The sequence below is a fragment of the Pinus tabuliformis genome, chromosome 3_2 (assembly GCF_031772625.1).
Source record: "Pinus tabuliformis cultivar Carrire ecotype Pingquan chromosome 3_2, CPIR1, whole genome shotgun sequence".
Classification (NCBI taxonomy): domain Eukaryota; kingdom Viridiplantae; phylum Streptophyta; class Pinopsida; order Pinales; family Pinaceae; genus Pinus; species Pinus tabuliformis.
Genome location: NC_142302.1, coordinates 162716425 through 162733222, shown reverse-complemented (window position 1 = coordinate 162733222; position 16798 = coordinate 162716425). Strand labels below are relative to the sequence as shown.

At 35.2% G+C, this 16798-nt stretch overlaps 1 protein-coding gene across 1 annotated transcript in view; it reads right to left on the bottom strand.

The window, feature by feature from the left end:
• Positions 1 to 7844: 7844 nt before the first annotated feature.
• The window catches only part of LOC149180304 (eukaryotic initiation factor 3 gamma subunit family protein), a 430646-nt gene continuing 421692 nt past the window's right edge, over positions 7845 to 16798 (bottom strand). Inside the window, exon 12 of the mRNA XM_089416013.1 lies at positions 7845 to 8407. Coding sequence (XP_089272139.1) covers positions 8300 to 8407 — 108 coding nt within the window. The 3' untranslated portion in view covers positions 7845 to 8299. The remainder of the gene's footprint in view (positions 8408 to 16798) is intronic.

Here is a 16798-nt window from a genome sequence, read left to right as displayed (position 1 = left end):
TTGCGAGGGTTTTTATTAATGAGATTATGAGATTACATGGAGTGCCTAGAAAGATCATATCCGATAGGGGAGCAGTGTTTACTGGAAGATTTTGGACCAGTGTCCAAGAAGCTTTGGGAACCCAATTGAACTTCAGCACTGCTTATCACCCAGAAACAGATGGGCAGTCTGAGAGGACAAACCAAATCCTTGAAGACATGCTTCGGATGTATGTGATGGACCAACAAAAGAGATGGGAGGAGTTTTTACCACTCGTAGAATTTGCTTACAATAATAGCTACCAAAGTTCCATAAAGATGGCGCCATTTGAGTTCTTATATGGAAGACCTTGCAGAACACCTCTCAGTTGGGACCGACTAGAGGACCGAGTATTAATAGGACCTGAAGTGGTGCAAGAGATGGAAGAACAAATGACCATGATTAGGAGGAGGTTAAAGGAAGCGCAAGATCGACAAAAGAGCTATGTTGATGCTCATCGAGTAGACCGAAGTTATGAAGTGGGGGATAGGGTGTTCCTGAGAGTGAGGCCCCAAAAAAGCTCTATAAAATTTGGAAAAGGAGAAAAATTGTCTCCACGGCTTGTGGGACCTTTTGAAATCTTAGAAAGGAAAAGCCCAGTGGCATATAGGCTTGCCTTACCTCCATCTTTAGCACGTATGCATGATGTGTTTCATGTGTCTGTTTTACGTCATTATATTTCAGATCCTTCACATATTATTGATTTTGGTCATTTGCAGGTTTCGGACGAGGGAGTAGTGATGACTGAACCAGTTTGCATACTGGACCAGAGAAATTTGCAGCTTAGACGACGGGTGGTGGACCAGGTCAAGGTCCAGTGGGACAATTATAGTCCTAGTTCAGCTACTTGGGAGGACGCCGAGGAGATGCGTCACCATTTTCCTTACCTATTCCAGTGACTTCGAGACGAAGTCTATTATTAAGAGGGGGTGTATGTAGTGCCCGCTCTAGTTGACTAACAGTGATATGACACAAACATTTATTTAGCCATAAGACCCACACTTTATTCTTTGAGGACCTCAGGTTGAGGATCCAGGCACTTGACACTATTATTAGTGATTGAGATATTCATGGTTGTGATGTTTATGAATGCTTTCCATTGATATTATGATAGCATGAATAGTTTATGTATCTTATCTATTGGTGTTCTGATGATTGCAACATTAAATAGTTTATGTATCTTATCTATTTGTGTTCTGATGATTGCAACATTAAATAGTTTACGTATCTTATCTATTGGTGTTCTGATGATTGCAACATTAAATAGTTAAGTTTGGTCTCTAGTTGAATTTATGATGATGAGGGTAGTAAAGAATATGTATGCTCTCTACTAAAAGCATGATGATGATAAATTTGATGGATAGGTATATTTCTAATTGTTGTTGATAGATTAATAAATATGTATTTTTCCATTGATGTTTAATGATGATAGCCATGATGGATGTGTACCTACTTCCTTTAGTTCAAGCTTACAATAGACAATGATGTGAATGACTAGGAATTGTCAATGATGCTATTATGACAATGACTAACATTGAGAAACCTTATTATTGATGATTATTGAGTATGGCAGGAAACCATCATAGGCACTCGCATATGACGAGTTGATGACATCTAGTTTGATGAAAATTCATATTATTTTTATATTTGAAAGTCTAAGTCGATCTTGAAATCTGCCATATATGTTTAACTATATTTTGATGATATGTTAATGGTTGCAGGCACAGATTAGTTGCTTGACCGAATGACTCACATATGGGTGATGGGGTTGTACAAGTGGATGGAACTACATGGGAGGGGTGGGACAGAGTCCCTGATCTCACCCACTAGCACTCCTGCCGTGACTTGGGTTGGAAGGGTTGAAACACCTCGCCTTGAAGATCACGATGCCATGAGGGCAGGTCCCAAAGTTGGGTCGCTCATGAGGACTTTATCGGGGGGCGCGCATCAAGGCGGATTCCTTGATCCCCGACACCATTAGTCTCACTATAGCAGGCAACATAAGAGATGATAGTAGTCTATGATGTTGCACTATACTTTCCCCTCGTAGTCACTGGATGCTTGAAGGGCAAGTGGTGTGGCACCCTTGGAACTTCTAGAGAATTTCTTGAAGGGCACGACCAACTTGGCACCCTTGGCATCACAAATAAACTATTAGGTGTGGCACCCTTGGAACTTCTAGGGAAGTTCTTGAAGGGCACAACCAAGCTGACACCCTTGACATCACAAATAAACTATTAGGTGTGGCACCCTTGGAACTTCTAGGGAAGTTCTTGAATGGCACAACCAAACTTGGCACCCTTGGAATCTTTAAAGAGAAATAATAATAAATAAATATAAGCAGGGAATGAAAACTAGGTAAATTTACATCAAGGGTAAATGGTGATTAGAAACCAATGTAATTAAATCAAAATAAAACTTGGAATAAGGAGGATCATAGGGAGAATTAAAATAGAGTACCTTAAAAACTCTATCCTTCCCATGTTGGAAAGTACTAGGAAGATTATGTGGTTTAATTAGGAAAAAGGGGAAAAACATAATTGTAAGGATAAAGATTAATCCTAAAACTAATTTAAACCTAATTAAGAAAAGAGGAAGGTGGATTAAAATGAAAATAATAAATTAAATTTAGAGAAATGTAGAGAAGCTCCATGTGTCAACAACCAACATAAGAATACCCAGCGAAGAGATACCCTGAGTTAAATTAGGGAGTAGATTGGGGATAAAATCTTGACTCATTAATTGACTTCAAGTAATGAACACAAATTAAGGAATAAAAGGAGGGAATAAAGAGACAACTAGGAGAAGAAATAGGAATCTTGTTGAGGTGTGGGAAATATTAGTTTTAAATAAAAAGTTAAGTAAATAATTTTGGGTGACCCTTGATGAGAGAGTGACACATGGGTAGGTGAATAATCAAACTATTAAATTATAAAAAAAAAATATAATTATGCATGACATGCCAAGTGTCATCTAGGAGGACTCTTATAAAAAAAGGGGCAAGCCATAGGAGAAAGGACTTTTTTTGGAACCCTATTGTTGGATGGATGAGATGTTGTCAGAGCAGTGATTACGAAGCTACAGTGAGTTTGGTGAGGTAGAGGATTTTTAGAGAGGGGACTCTTGAGCCAAGGTGTGCTCTCCTCTACTAGCTAGTGCTTTCCTCCATTATACAACCCCATTGCAGCTCGGGGGTCCTCGGGGAAGAAGAGTACCCAAGGAGTAGGCTGGGAGGTTAACCGGTGGGTCTTCGCATTCGGATCAAGTGCGTCATCACTCACTCGCGGAGGTGACCAACTACAAGGGAATACCAGCAACAGCAGAGCAAGTGGAGTCTCGCCTTCTGGTGAACGGTACATATGTATTTCATTACTATTGATCTTAGTTAAAGGTATGAAAATGTTATGATATGTTTCCTGAAATGAGTGGCAGGAATCTGTGTGCTAAATAAATTTGAATTTCAATGCGTTTCTTTTCTGGTTGTATTTTCTGTTTAAAATAATAAAAAAATGTATATAGTCTCAATGTGGTCCTTACATTAGGAGGGTTATTTTGATGCGACCCACGATTAGGACAAAACCTCAAGATTTTGAAGACTTTCAGGAGTTAGGTTCGCGGGATGAAGAGGGTTGAAGGCTTCTGAACAGATCCCGACAATAGATGATAACTATGTGAATGGTATAGGGGCTCTGAAATTTTGAAGGGTCAAAAAAATTGGAGGGGTTGTTGCAGCAGCTACAACAAACACCTTGTTATTAATCTGCTTTCTATATTGATGCTTCTATTTAACTATGCCAAGTGGACGATACAAATGTATTTAAAATTTTGGCTCTTTTTCATTCAAGCAGTGCTTGATCCACAGTCAAAACTACACTAATACTTTAATCATACAAATCACTTTCACATTTCACAATTTCATGGTTTGCACTTGAACAATTGGAGAACTTTGATGTTCATTAAATGGTTTCATTAATTTTGATTTATGAATAAACATTTACACCACTCTAATACATCCAAATCTACAAAATCAATGCAGTGAAATTTGGAATGATTTACCTTAGGTTGGGATTAACTCATACACTGGAATTTCCATGGTCTTAAATGTTGTTTTTCTAGAGAAAACAAGGCTAGATTTTTTTTTTTTTAAATTGGTAACTACTTCCAATGATACAACAAACTTCTTTAGAGCATTCAATTTGACTTTTAGAATATTTCAATCATCATCAAGCAATTACACATGAAAAATTACAACCATTAACAATATAGAGCAGTAGAGATCACAGTAAATCAATGAGACAAGAGACTCTATAAATTAGACCAACAACCAAGGCAAAACCCACAAGGAGAAAACCCAACCAATCTTTCCTCATGAGAGAGAGTTCAATTCATCAATTTGTACATCAATCATAATAGCATTCCATTCACAAGATTTTCCAACAAAAACAAATAGATAAAATTGACCAACATGATAGCCTTCCATCAATTTCAAGTCCTCCAATTCTGTCCATAAGAATTCCTTTAATTTTGTCCATATAGAGGTCTGTAACTACGTCCCCAAGAGGGCCTAAATTTTACATATTCGTCAACCTTATAACACAAGTGATGCCACAGATAATAGTGTCACAGACCCTCACATGAGGAAAAGAAAAAATACCACAGAACTTTCGCATGAGCCACAAAAGAAGTGCCACATAAGCTCGCATGTCATAGAAGACAATGCCACAGAAGCTTGCATATCATAGACCATAGATTAGCCTCAAACCTTAGTTGTTCCACAGAGATACATTTGCCTCATACCTTTCACAACGTGTATCTTAGACATTCGGCCTTTCACAACAAATCTTTGAACTAGGACTTCTTAAGGCCTTCTTAGGGTTTTCAGAAATAAAGGCTGCTAGATGAATAGGTGGTCTCAATGCTCTTTCCTTCACCACAGCTCTAATTCCATGTTTTTCTAGAGCAATCAAGTCTAGAACATTTTTTTCAAATCTAGTAACTACTTCCAATGATACAACAAACTTCTTTAGAGCACCAATTTGACTTTTAGAATATCCCACTCATCATCAAGCACTTACACATGAAAAATTACAACCATTAACAATATAGAGAATTAGAGATAACAATAAATCAACGAGACAAGAGACACCAGAAATTAGGCCAGCGCCCAGGGAAAAACCCAACCAATCTTTCCTGATGAGAGAGAGTTCAATTCATCAATTTGTACATCAATCATAATAGCATGTCATTCACAAGATTCTTCAACAAAAACAAATAGACAAAACTGACCATCATGATAGCCTCCCATCAATGTCAAGTCCTCCAATTCTATCCACAATAATTCCTTCAATTCTGTCCATATAGAAGAGGTATGTAACTAGGTTTTCACAATTATCCAAGAGCGTCGAAATTTGGTCTATTCCTCAACCTTAGAACACAGCTGATGCCACAAATAATAGTGTCACTGACCCTTGCATGAGCCATAAAAGAAATATCACAAACCTTTCGCATGACAGAAAAAGTGCCACAAAAGCTCGCATATAATAGTGCCTCAAAAGTTTGCATATCATAGAAGACCATGCCACAGGATTTTGCATATCATAGACCACAGGATAGCCTCAAGCCTTCACTGTTCCACATGAATACATCTACCTCAGACCTGCACGCACTTAGCCTCATACCTTCACATGAGCCTCAGAGATAGGTGACCCGAAGTGTGTATTGGAGGAAATCAAATAGGCTCTATTTATAGTTGTCCATGAGAATAGACGTGTCTTTTGTAGGAGGGGCTGACTTGGTCAACAACAAAAAATAATATTTTCTCCATTATTTTGCCAATGAATATACCGACCAAAGCTACCATTTTTCAACATTAAACAGTTGGTTAATCTTTAGGGACAAATCTAGATATTATATTTTGGATTTAAATCTGTTTTGAGGGTGGGCTAAATCTTGGTGAGTTTTGGAATAGAATTTAACCTTGTTGGCTTATTAATCTGTTCACACATGGTATTTAAATTTCGGAACTAGTATTTTGATTTATGGCATAAACCATCTCAGGTGGTAGAAATTTTAATGCATGTTTCTAAGGGGTTGATAACTCACATGGTATTTCAAATGATACATTCACAACTTCATGATATTTAAAAACTAAACTGGTATTTTTCTCTGAATCCCTGATTGATTTCTGATGCAAACACGGTTAAACAAATCACTTCTAAGGAGTTTCACAATTTGTTTCATATGGTTGACATTTCACTCACAATTCAACACTGCTTCAACTCTATTAGCAAATCGTTGTTGGCTTAAAAAAAATCCACTATTCATGCTAACCTTATTACACTTTGCATGGCTTAGGTTATTGACATAAAATTTTGCAATAGATCTGTACATCTAGAATCAAACTACGTTTTGATCTCTTTCATGCTGAATTGTGAGACTAATTCTGGAAAACAGTCACTATATTAAAAAGGAAACTGTGATTTATTTCCGTGCTTGGCTAAAGCGATTACATTACATGGTTGTTTTCAATTAAACATGCATGATTACAATACTGATGGTTATGATTTTGTAGATTGTATACTTCTTTGGTTTAATTTAGAACAGATTCAAATATATGGTGAATGATTTCAAAGTTACTACCATACTTTACATCTTTTGAGCAAACACTGGCATTTTCAATGACTAGTTAAGCTTGGGATCATAACTGCAATTAATGAATATTTCATTTGGCCACACATATTGTAACACCTATCTTCTATTGTTGTTCTAAGTGGGATCTGAAATCCTTTTGTCACTTGAATGATTCTCTAAGTTTAAGTTTACAGTTATTTCAACACATTTTACACTGGGCATAACTTGGATTAATTCTTTAAGCAAATCGACTTGAGCTACTGTATACTAGATTTTTCACATTCACGTCACTTTCTTGATTGACTTATCTCTAATGACATGATTAATTGCTGGTATATTGTGGCATGCATGTTTTAACACCTGTCTTCTATTGTTGTTCTGAGTGGGATCTGAAATCCTTTTGTCACTTGAATGATTCTCTAAGTTTGAGTTTACATTTATTTCAACACATTTTACACTGGGCATAACTTGGATTAATTCTTTAAGCAAATCGACTTGAGCTACTGTATACTAGATTTTTCACATTCACCTCACTTTCTTGAATGACTGATCTCTAATGACATGATTAATTGCTGGTATATTGTGGCATGCATGTTTTAATTGATCAAATAAAATATCTTGGAATTTTTTAAATCACATTTTTGCAACATCTTTAAAGTACAAGATTGTTTTGTTTGGTTAATTGTATTAATCAATTTACTTATAACGATCTCGATTGGATTGTCAATAAGGGCACCACCCCAGGCTAGGAATCTTCTTTCCTCTACTCTAGAGAGTGGGGCAAGATCATTGCAATGATAGTGATGGTTTGCCCGATCGTGCATTTAGGATCTCATAGTTTGTGGTTAGGGCTTTCTTCACCTAGCCAGAGTTTGAGTGGTAACACAAATTTTGGTATCTTCAAAAATTTATGGGCAATGAGGAATAAATTATGTTATATTAATTGATATTATTGTTAAAATAATTTTGTAAAAATGATGCTTCAAGAATTGTCTTTCTAGTTTCTCTTCTCTTCATGGATTATGCTTACGTAGATTATCATTTAATTAGTAACCCCATGCCCAGCCTAACCTAATATCATTAAATTTAATCATAGGAGACTGTTTGACTGATACGCACGATATAGAATCTAGATCACCATAATCTGACCACAAATAACTGGAACGTAGCCTATGTTCACAGTGTTAAACATAAAATCAAAAATATTGATTCCAACTGGAGGATGCTACTTGCAATAAATTAACCCTTTTTTAATTGTAAGCTTAAAAGCTATTACACAAACAATGGAACAATGGCCAACTCTCACTGCAATTGTTGATCACATCCAAGATTTCGGGAGCACTCCTTGTAGTTCTGATATCAACGATCACATGTTGACAATATATGGCTAAAAATATTTTGCCTTTATATTTGGAACCAAAGGAGAATGATACTTTCAAAATTTACATGCAAATAAAGTTACTCTTCTGAACACAGCTTGGCGATATTCCACCAAACACATCTCGTAGCGGTTATACAAATTTCATGCCGGATGCCTTATGGGGAAGACATCAATCTTAAATAGAAAGTAATAATGATTTTAATATAAAACGAGAAACCAAGCACAACACTTTACCTCAACATTCACTACACATTATGTGAGGCAAACATATTAAGGTTTCACTCCCTGAATCTCAGTGCTGGAGACGCGTATACCACTCAATATGTAGCCCCCAAATGAGCTCATTTGCATGTGAGGGTGTGTTCTAGAAGGAAGAACCTGCAAGAATATATATATAAAGAATAATTTGCATTGCGCAAAATTATCTTTCAGGTCATTTTAGGAGCATTTGAAATTTAGCTTACAGAGAATTCATTTTTTTAATTATGTTGAGCCAAGACAGGATACAGCTACTCTGACTAGATGCCAATCAACATAAATAGATATTACAGTTGTGGGGTAAAAAAGCAGAAGGTATGAAAAAACACCTTAGTATCTAAAAATATAACGCAGTAATCAAAAGTTAAAACTAGAAAACTTCTGAAGATGGATAAGTGAAAGGTCTACCATATTCTCTACAATAAGTTGTTTTCTCAGCTAGCAAACAAGGGGTTCTTCAACAAGTGTGTTGACCAAAATTATATTTTGAAGTAAAAAAAACTTCTGATACGCAGAAAATCTGTATAAATATTTTATTAAAAGATGAAATTACAGATGATGTCTTTTACAATGGGGTTTCCTAGCTTAAATACTGCCACGGGCACCCTTTGGGGAAAGGGCATGATCTTATGATCGTGCCCTTTCGTCTAATTAATCCTAAAATTAAATAATAAATCTAAAATTAAAGACTAACTAATTTTTTACATAACATTGCCTTCCTCTCGAAAGAATGCTTTGTCCTCAAAGCATAAGTAACGACGGATGTTGTTGAAGGATGATTCATTCTCCCAGAAAGCGTCTTCTTCGGGTAAGTCCTTCCACTTGATCAGATATTCTAAGATGATCAAGGTCGCACACTTTAAAAGGTCTTGGATTAATCTCTCAAGTTCCGTTTTTTGGTGATGTGGATATCGGTATGGCTTGATGTTGACAGGGTCTGACCCTGCCTTGACTTCTATTGTATGCTCAATTTCCCTATTAGGTGGCATCTTCATAGGTAGGTCTTGAAATACTTTTTCATGCTTCCGAATCAAATCTTGTATCTCTGGTGACTCTTCTCTGGTCATATTTGCAGATAACATCTCTAACTGGTGACATTGTACTACATAAGCGGGTGCTCCTTTTCGAGTTAGTTTCATCATCTGAGATGATGATACAACTTGATTTTCTGGTGCTTGGAATCCGTGTAGCTTGTACTTCTGACCTCCCCATTTGAATTTTATAAATTGTACTTGATGGTTGGAGGCATAAGTACCTAAAGTTCATAACCATTGGATATCTAAGACTACATCTACTCCTCCTAATGGTACCATGAAGAATGGAGACTCTAGATTAAAGTCTTGAATCTACAAATTGACCTTATGGCATTTCCCTACCTTTCCAATCTTCTTACCATTAGCTACCATCACTTTCATGTTTGGTAAGGGAAATGAAAAGATATTGAGTCTCTTTGCCATGGTTGCATCTAAAAAATTGTGTGTGCTTCCAGAGTCGACGAGAACCACTACGTTGTTCTTCTTTATGTGTCCTTTTAACTTTAAAGTCTGAGGTTGTGATATACCTGTCATAGCTGATAATGATACTTGTGGAATACTTCCATCATCTAGTTCTGGTGAGAATTCTGGGGCGTCTTCTGTGTTTTCTACGTCATAATCTTCACTGTTTGAATCATTGGTTGCTTCACAATTATATAGGTTCTTTGGTTCTTTTCCTTTAGCACATCTATGTTTGGGGTCCCACTTCTCACCACAGCGTTTACATTTACCCTCTTTTATCCTTTGCATTTCCACATTAGATTTTTCATCTTCACGACGATGTGGTGGAACATATCTTGTATTATTTGAGTCCACATACTGGGATATCCTTTGTCTTGCATAAGCTTTTTCCGCTGTTGACCAAAATATTGGTTCGGATTTCTTTTCGGTTGTTTTTGCTTTTCGTCTTGCTACTTCTATAGATGTAATGTCATGCATCTCAAGTTCTGCTTGTAAATGGGTTTTGAGTCCCGAGATGTATGACTGAATTAGACGAGATTCTGATAACCCAGGTACTCGTGTTACTAAGGTCTCCCATTCTTGAGTGTATTCATCCACACTTCCTTTTTGTCGTAATTTGATGAGTTTTGAAAAGAATTCTTCTTCCTTTACACCTTGGAATCTTTTGAAGAATGCATCTTTAAATTTTCTCCAGCTAATGACGTGTGTTGTCTTTTTCCACCACATATACCAGTTATATGCTTCTCCTTCCATTTTCATGGATGCATGCCTGAGCTTTTCGTCATCGTCATTGATGTCATATATCTCAAAGTATTCTTCTGCTTTATTTATCCATGCAACATTGTTTTTTTCGTTTCCATCGAATTTAGGCATCTCGACCTTTGCCCTTCGCTGGTATGTTGCTACTGGTTGAGCGAAAAAATGGTGTTGATTGGTAAAGTTATCCCAGAGTTGCTTGTTTGTAAAGGCTGTGTTACTCGCTTCTTGGTGGGGTGTCGCTGATTTTTTTGGGGATTCAACTTTGTCATGAGAGTCTGTGGACTTAGTTGAATCTGACGAGATGTGTTCTTGATTCTCTTCACCTTCTTTTAGTAGTTGTTCGGGTGTACAATTCGACCTTTTACACAGACTTTTCAGCATTGTTAAGACCTCTCTGATCCCTGCTTCTGTCTGGACATGGTAATTTTCCATCTTTATTTCTATCCGATTTGTCGTATCTTGAAGATTTTTGATTTTGTCCGCTTGCTCCCCAAGCTTGATCTCGAATTCATTTAATCTTTTATTGACCTCGTCGTAGTTGTTATTTATCTTATGCTCTGTGTCAACCAATTTTTTTTGGAAATCCGCCATTGTCATTGTCGACATCGAGCGGGTTTGCGGGGGCGTGTATTTATCTGCCAGCTTATGGTTTTTTCTTAATTTAATTAAATTAATTTAATAATTTAATTTAATTAATAATTTAATTTTTTATTTTTTTAATTAAATTAAATTAATTTAATAATTTAATTTAATTAATAATTTTTTATTTTTTTATATATATAATAAAAAAATATTATTAAATTAATAATAATATATTTTTTGATTAGTTAAAAAAAATTTATTTAATAAAATTAACGTTATATATGTAATTATAACTATATATAATTATATATATAATTAAAACTACAATTATAACTCATATATGTATTTATGTATAACGTATACGTATAAAGTGTAATGGATGGTCACGTCCCACGGAATTTTTAATGGTCACGTTCTTTTTGAATATTCACCCTTCTCGTTTTTTCGGGTTTTTTACGGCAGACACTTGCCCGCACCTTCGAACCACAGAGCCACGCAATAACTCGTAGCCACAACTTCTCGTTTGACAGGCGTGTCGCCCCAGTGGAATATGTGCTGGTCGATAGTGAATGCAGGGGTCGGTAACGGTTGAGTAGTGTGTAATACAGTCGCGGACGGGGAGCTGATCTTTGACCGAGCGTATATCACCGCAGGCGTGGCAAGTAATCGAACAACGGCAGCGGATTATTTCAGACGGCGTAAAAATGGACAGGGCACCGATGGACGAGAGACTGCTTCAAGCGACCAGGGTTTTGTCGGTCATCGACAACACGACATTAAGAGCAGGGAACAACGAACAACGCAAAGGAAAACGAGATGGTGACAATGGCAGCGTCAACGGGGATTTTGTGAGGGGATAGACCTGGTGGACAGCAGTCGAAGCGAAAGCTATAGCTAGGAACGAGTGTTAGACGATGGGGAACGATGCAAGGAGTAGTAGGGCGCGCTGACGAATGGAGATGGAGACACAAGAACTTTGATTAGCACGAGTGTGTGGAAGAATGGTCAGATAGTGGAACAACGAACAATAGATGAATGAATTGTGCAACGGATTTCTCCAGAGGACCGAGAGGCTCTGATACCAATGAAGTAAAAAAAACTTCTGATACGCAGAAAATCTGTATAAATATTTTATTAAAAGATGAAATTACAGATGATGTCTTTTACAATGGGGTTTCCTGGCTTAAATACTGCCACAGGCACCCTTTGGGGAAAGGGCATGATCTTATGATCGTGCCCTTTCGTCTAATTAATCCTAAAAATAATTAATAAATCTAAAATTAAAGACTAACTAATTTTTTACATAACATATTTATTAGTCTACCATAATGCCTACCACATTTTGGTAATATACCATATTGTCAATATTTTATAACATATAGAATCTTACCAAGTTCACTAGAATCCCCAATAATATGTAATATCCTTTACTACAATGGCAACATTTAAATATATAGGCACTATTTTGTGAAGCAAGAAATTTGCCAACCACTTTAACTTGAAGCAAGAGATCTTCTTCAAAGCCAAAGGTTAGGTAAACAATGAAGGTAGCACAAAACAACATGTGCAATAACAAACTGCCCCAATGTCAGCGATCAGTACATAGAAAATCCACAGATATCATCCTACAAAGTGTCATGAATTGGTCCTCGAACGCCTCATACAATATATGATGCAACAAAAACCAACAATGAAAATAAGAGGTAGAATTTCATGAAAAGCACATAAAGCACAAAAAGAGGGTTGGGGACACCTATAAACTGCATTCCAATCCTTAAGGATTGGGGTACTTCACCATATTCTTTATTGGAAAAGAAAAGTTGTATTTCATTCACTGATATAACATTTATAAAATTTTAATATTACCTATTAATAATATCTAGGATAATAAACATCTCTAGCAACATGTACATATCTTTAGATAATTAGTAATATTTATAATATATAATATCATATGCAACTTATATCAACCAGCCTATATATTTATTAATTTGATTTTAACTTCAAATTGTCGGCCATTTCTTACATAGAATTCTCTATCTCTCCTATTTAGCTAACTTGTTATCCATTCTCTTCTTTTCGACTTTTGTCTTGACGATGGGTCTTGGTTTAGACTCGAAACATCGATAATAAAAAATGTCTATTGTGGAGCAATTTCCGACACCACAACATCAAGAAGCAAACTATTATTTATAATATATATTAAAAGGTTCAATAGAACTAACTTGAGGCCCAAGCTACATTTATGGGGTAATTAGGACCTTATTTAGCATAATTAATCTTAAACACACTAATTATTGAAAGACTTTATATGAAATATGTGAACGTGTACAAATATTATAATGAAAAATCCAAAGCACATAGCACAAAGGATTTTGAACCTTACAATAAAAAAATAGTGAGCTTATAACCAAACTAGTTCAATTGCATAGTACAAAGGTTCCATTACCTCTTATACTGGCAGGGGCATTCATGCAGCTTTTTTCACATCATTGTAAGCCCAAGGTCACAAGTTAAAGCCATGTAACAGCCATGTGAGACTCTGTATTAGGTATCCCATACCTTTTTCACATCATTGTATGCCCAAGGTCACAGGTTAAAGTGTTAAGTTTAGGCAACAATGGTATGTTTTATGCTTTAGAGCAATTTTACTTCAATTTCTTTATTAGCCCAATATCAATACCTAGTTTAGTTGAAGCGAACAAAGTTCCTTCTACTAATTAATTATTCCAGAAAACTTGGAATATCAAGATATCCATTTAGGATATAAATATTATATTAAATAAAATGAATAAGAATAAGAATGATTGATAATGATTTACAAAGAGAATAAGAGGCTTGCTTATATATCATGCAAGTGTCTCTTCATGAAGAGTCATGTCTCAATTAGACATGCCTCTTCAACCTAATTACTTAACTAATAATTAATTATGATTATTATCATTTACATTATATTTATATTATTTATATATTTTATTCGCTACATTGCCTCCTTCCTCAAAGCTTGTCAATGAAAAAGGGCTTGATCTCTTTTTCGGCTTTGAAAGTCTTTCTCTCTTGGAACAGTCATCTTCGTCGATACAAACTCATATGATCCTCTTAGTGACAAAAAAAATTGTCGCATTGAGAAGGGATCAGACCATCCCAGATTAATCTTTTGTATAGTATTTTGATCACTGGAATTTTGTAATGACTTGTTAGCATAAGACTGGATTGAGGTTACATCACTATTATATGGAACATCAGTTTGTTGTTTCTGGTCTGAATGGTACCGATACGTAGCATGGTTGATTCGTCTGTTCTCATGATTCGGATGCCAATATGGAACTTTTTTAGTTTGATTTCTCCTTACTGGGCATGTGCCAATTTTTATATTTTCTTTTGGCAAAGATGTTGTTGAGATGGTTATGGAACATTCACTTGGGATGTTCATTGTCTGAACTGCAACATCTATGTGTGTCGTTTCTTCAAATGACTTGTCTTCTTGAGTTGTCATATTCACTAGATCGGTATTTGTTGTTTTGTCATCAACTTGACTTCCTACATTTGATACTTCTTTCTTGATAAATTGTTGTACCTTGTTTTCTAATGGCTTCTTATCCTTCTTAAGTTTCTTAATTTGCGTCAATAATTTTACACTATGGTTTTTAAGTCGAGAAACTTCTTCATTTTTGTCAATAGTGATTTTGTCAATTTCATTTTGCATATTTTGTAATACTTTTTTACCTTCTTGAGAAATTACCTTTGAAATATCCGATATATCTTCTGACATTACCGAATTAGGTTTCAGTGTAACATCTTGGAATGTTATTTTCTTCTTCTTGTAATAAAATGTTAAAAACTTTTTCTTAGTATTTAGAATAAAGGACCCTAGAGTTTTCATCCATGGTGATCCCAAAACAATGTCACTATCGTTAAAAGATAAGGTTTGCACGGTGAATTGTGAGGTAAAAGTATAATCTCCAATATTTAAGTGTAGATTGCTTATATCGTATTGTTTGCCAAAATATTTGTTTCAACTATATTTGATTCAAGAATCACCAATTGATTAGCACATTTAGGACTAACATAATTACTTCTTTCAGTGGGACTGATAGAGATTATGATGTATCTTCCTGCGAGTGATCCTTTGATTTTAAATAGTGTGTAAACATATGTACTACGGGTTTCAGGAAACCTTTCATTACTAGTCTCCATTTTTGCCTTGATGTTTTTACGTAAACAATATGTCAACTGGAGATATTTTTATTATAAAATATCACTTATTTCTTCTATATATATTTTTTTCAAATATTCTCCTTTAATGTTGATTGTTAAAACTTGAATACCCTTTTATTAAAAAAAATGCTCCTTTATATTGTTGCCCTCTATATATGTATGTATTTCTTTATATTAAGACCCCTTTTCAAAATAACTTTATTATCTTATAATAATAATAGTTTCACTTTTTTCTCTTTTTTTTAATAATAAATTGGTCCCTTTTTTTATATACTTAATTACTCCCTTGATAAATTTTTAATGTCACCCCACTTAATAAATATAAACATCACGTCTTTTCATATGACACTGTCACAATGTCAAAATACCATGGGCTATTACCATGGGTTGTTTTTAAAACCTCCGTTAAAATGTTCTCCACGTAAAAAGTAAAACGTATTCCTTTTGTTTTTTGTTTCTTCTTTTTTCTTTTTTTCTTTTTTTTTTAACTTTTTAAAATACCATGGGTTGTTTTTAAAGCCACGAGCTTCTCCATGTAAAAAGTTTTAAATATACTTGGTATGAGATTTTGTATCTGTCTTGTTTTTTCTTTTACATTTTTTTCTTCTTCTTTTTTTAATTTATTTACTTATAACTTTTCTTTTGGTTAATTTTTTTTTATGGCCAAAGGCCTAGAAAAACGGGGAAAATGAGAAACTCCCAAATTCTGAGCAAAATGCCTCAATTGTATGGCAACAATGTTGACGAATTTCGATAGCCAAGGACCTGGATCAGAGAACGAGCTCTGTGCACCGGTTAAGCAACCTAGAGGACCGAACTGCTCTGATACCAAATGAAGCGAACAAAGTTCCTTCTACTAATTAATTATTCCAGAAAACTTGGAATATCAAGATATCCATTTAGGATATAAATATTATATTAAATAAAATGAATAAGAATAAGAATGATTGATAATGATTTACAAAGAGAACGAGAGGCTTGCTTATATATCACGCAAGTGTCTCTTCATGAAGAGTCATGTTTCATTTAGACATGCCTCTTCAACCTAATTACTACTTAACTAATAATTAATTATGATTATTATCATTTACATTATTTATATATTTTATTCGTTACATTAGCAATTACATCAACATAATAGTAAAATGCAGATAAAACATAAACATAAACAGTAGAAGGCAAGCCAAGACAAGAGGACACAAGATGTGGCACCAGCCAGGGACAAACCCCAATGTGGGGAAACCCTTGATCAATTCTTCTTATAGTCTTCAATAGTTCAGCAGAGAGATATAGTACAATTTACAAATCTGATAATTTATAATAGTAGCAAAAGAGCCCTAACCAGAAAATCAACGCTTGTCAATAGGGCAGATTTGACCCCCAACAATTTGGTCAACTTTAGTCAACTTCAGCCTCCAAACAGCAAGGTGAAAAAGCCCTCAAAACAGTCAAATTC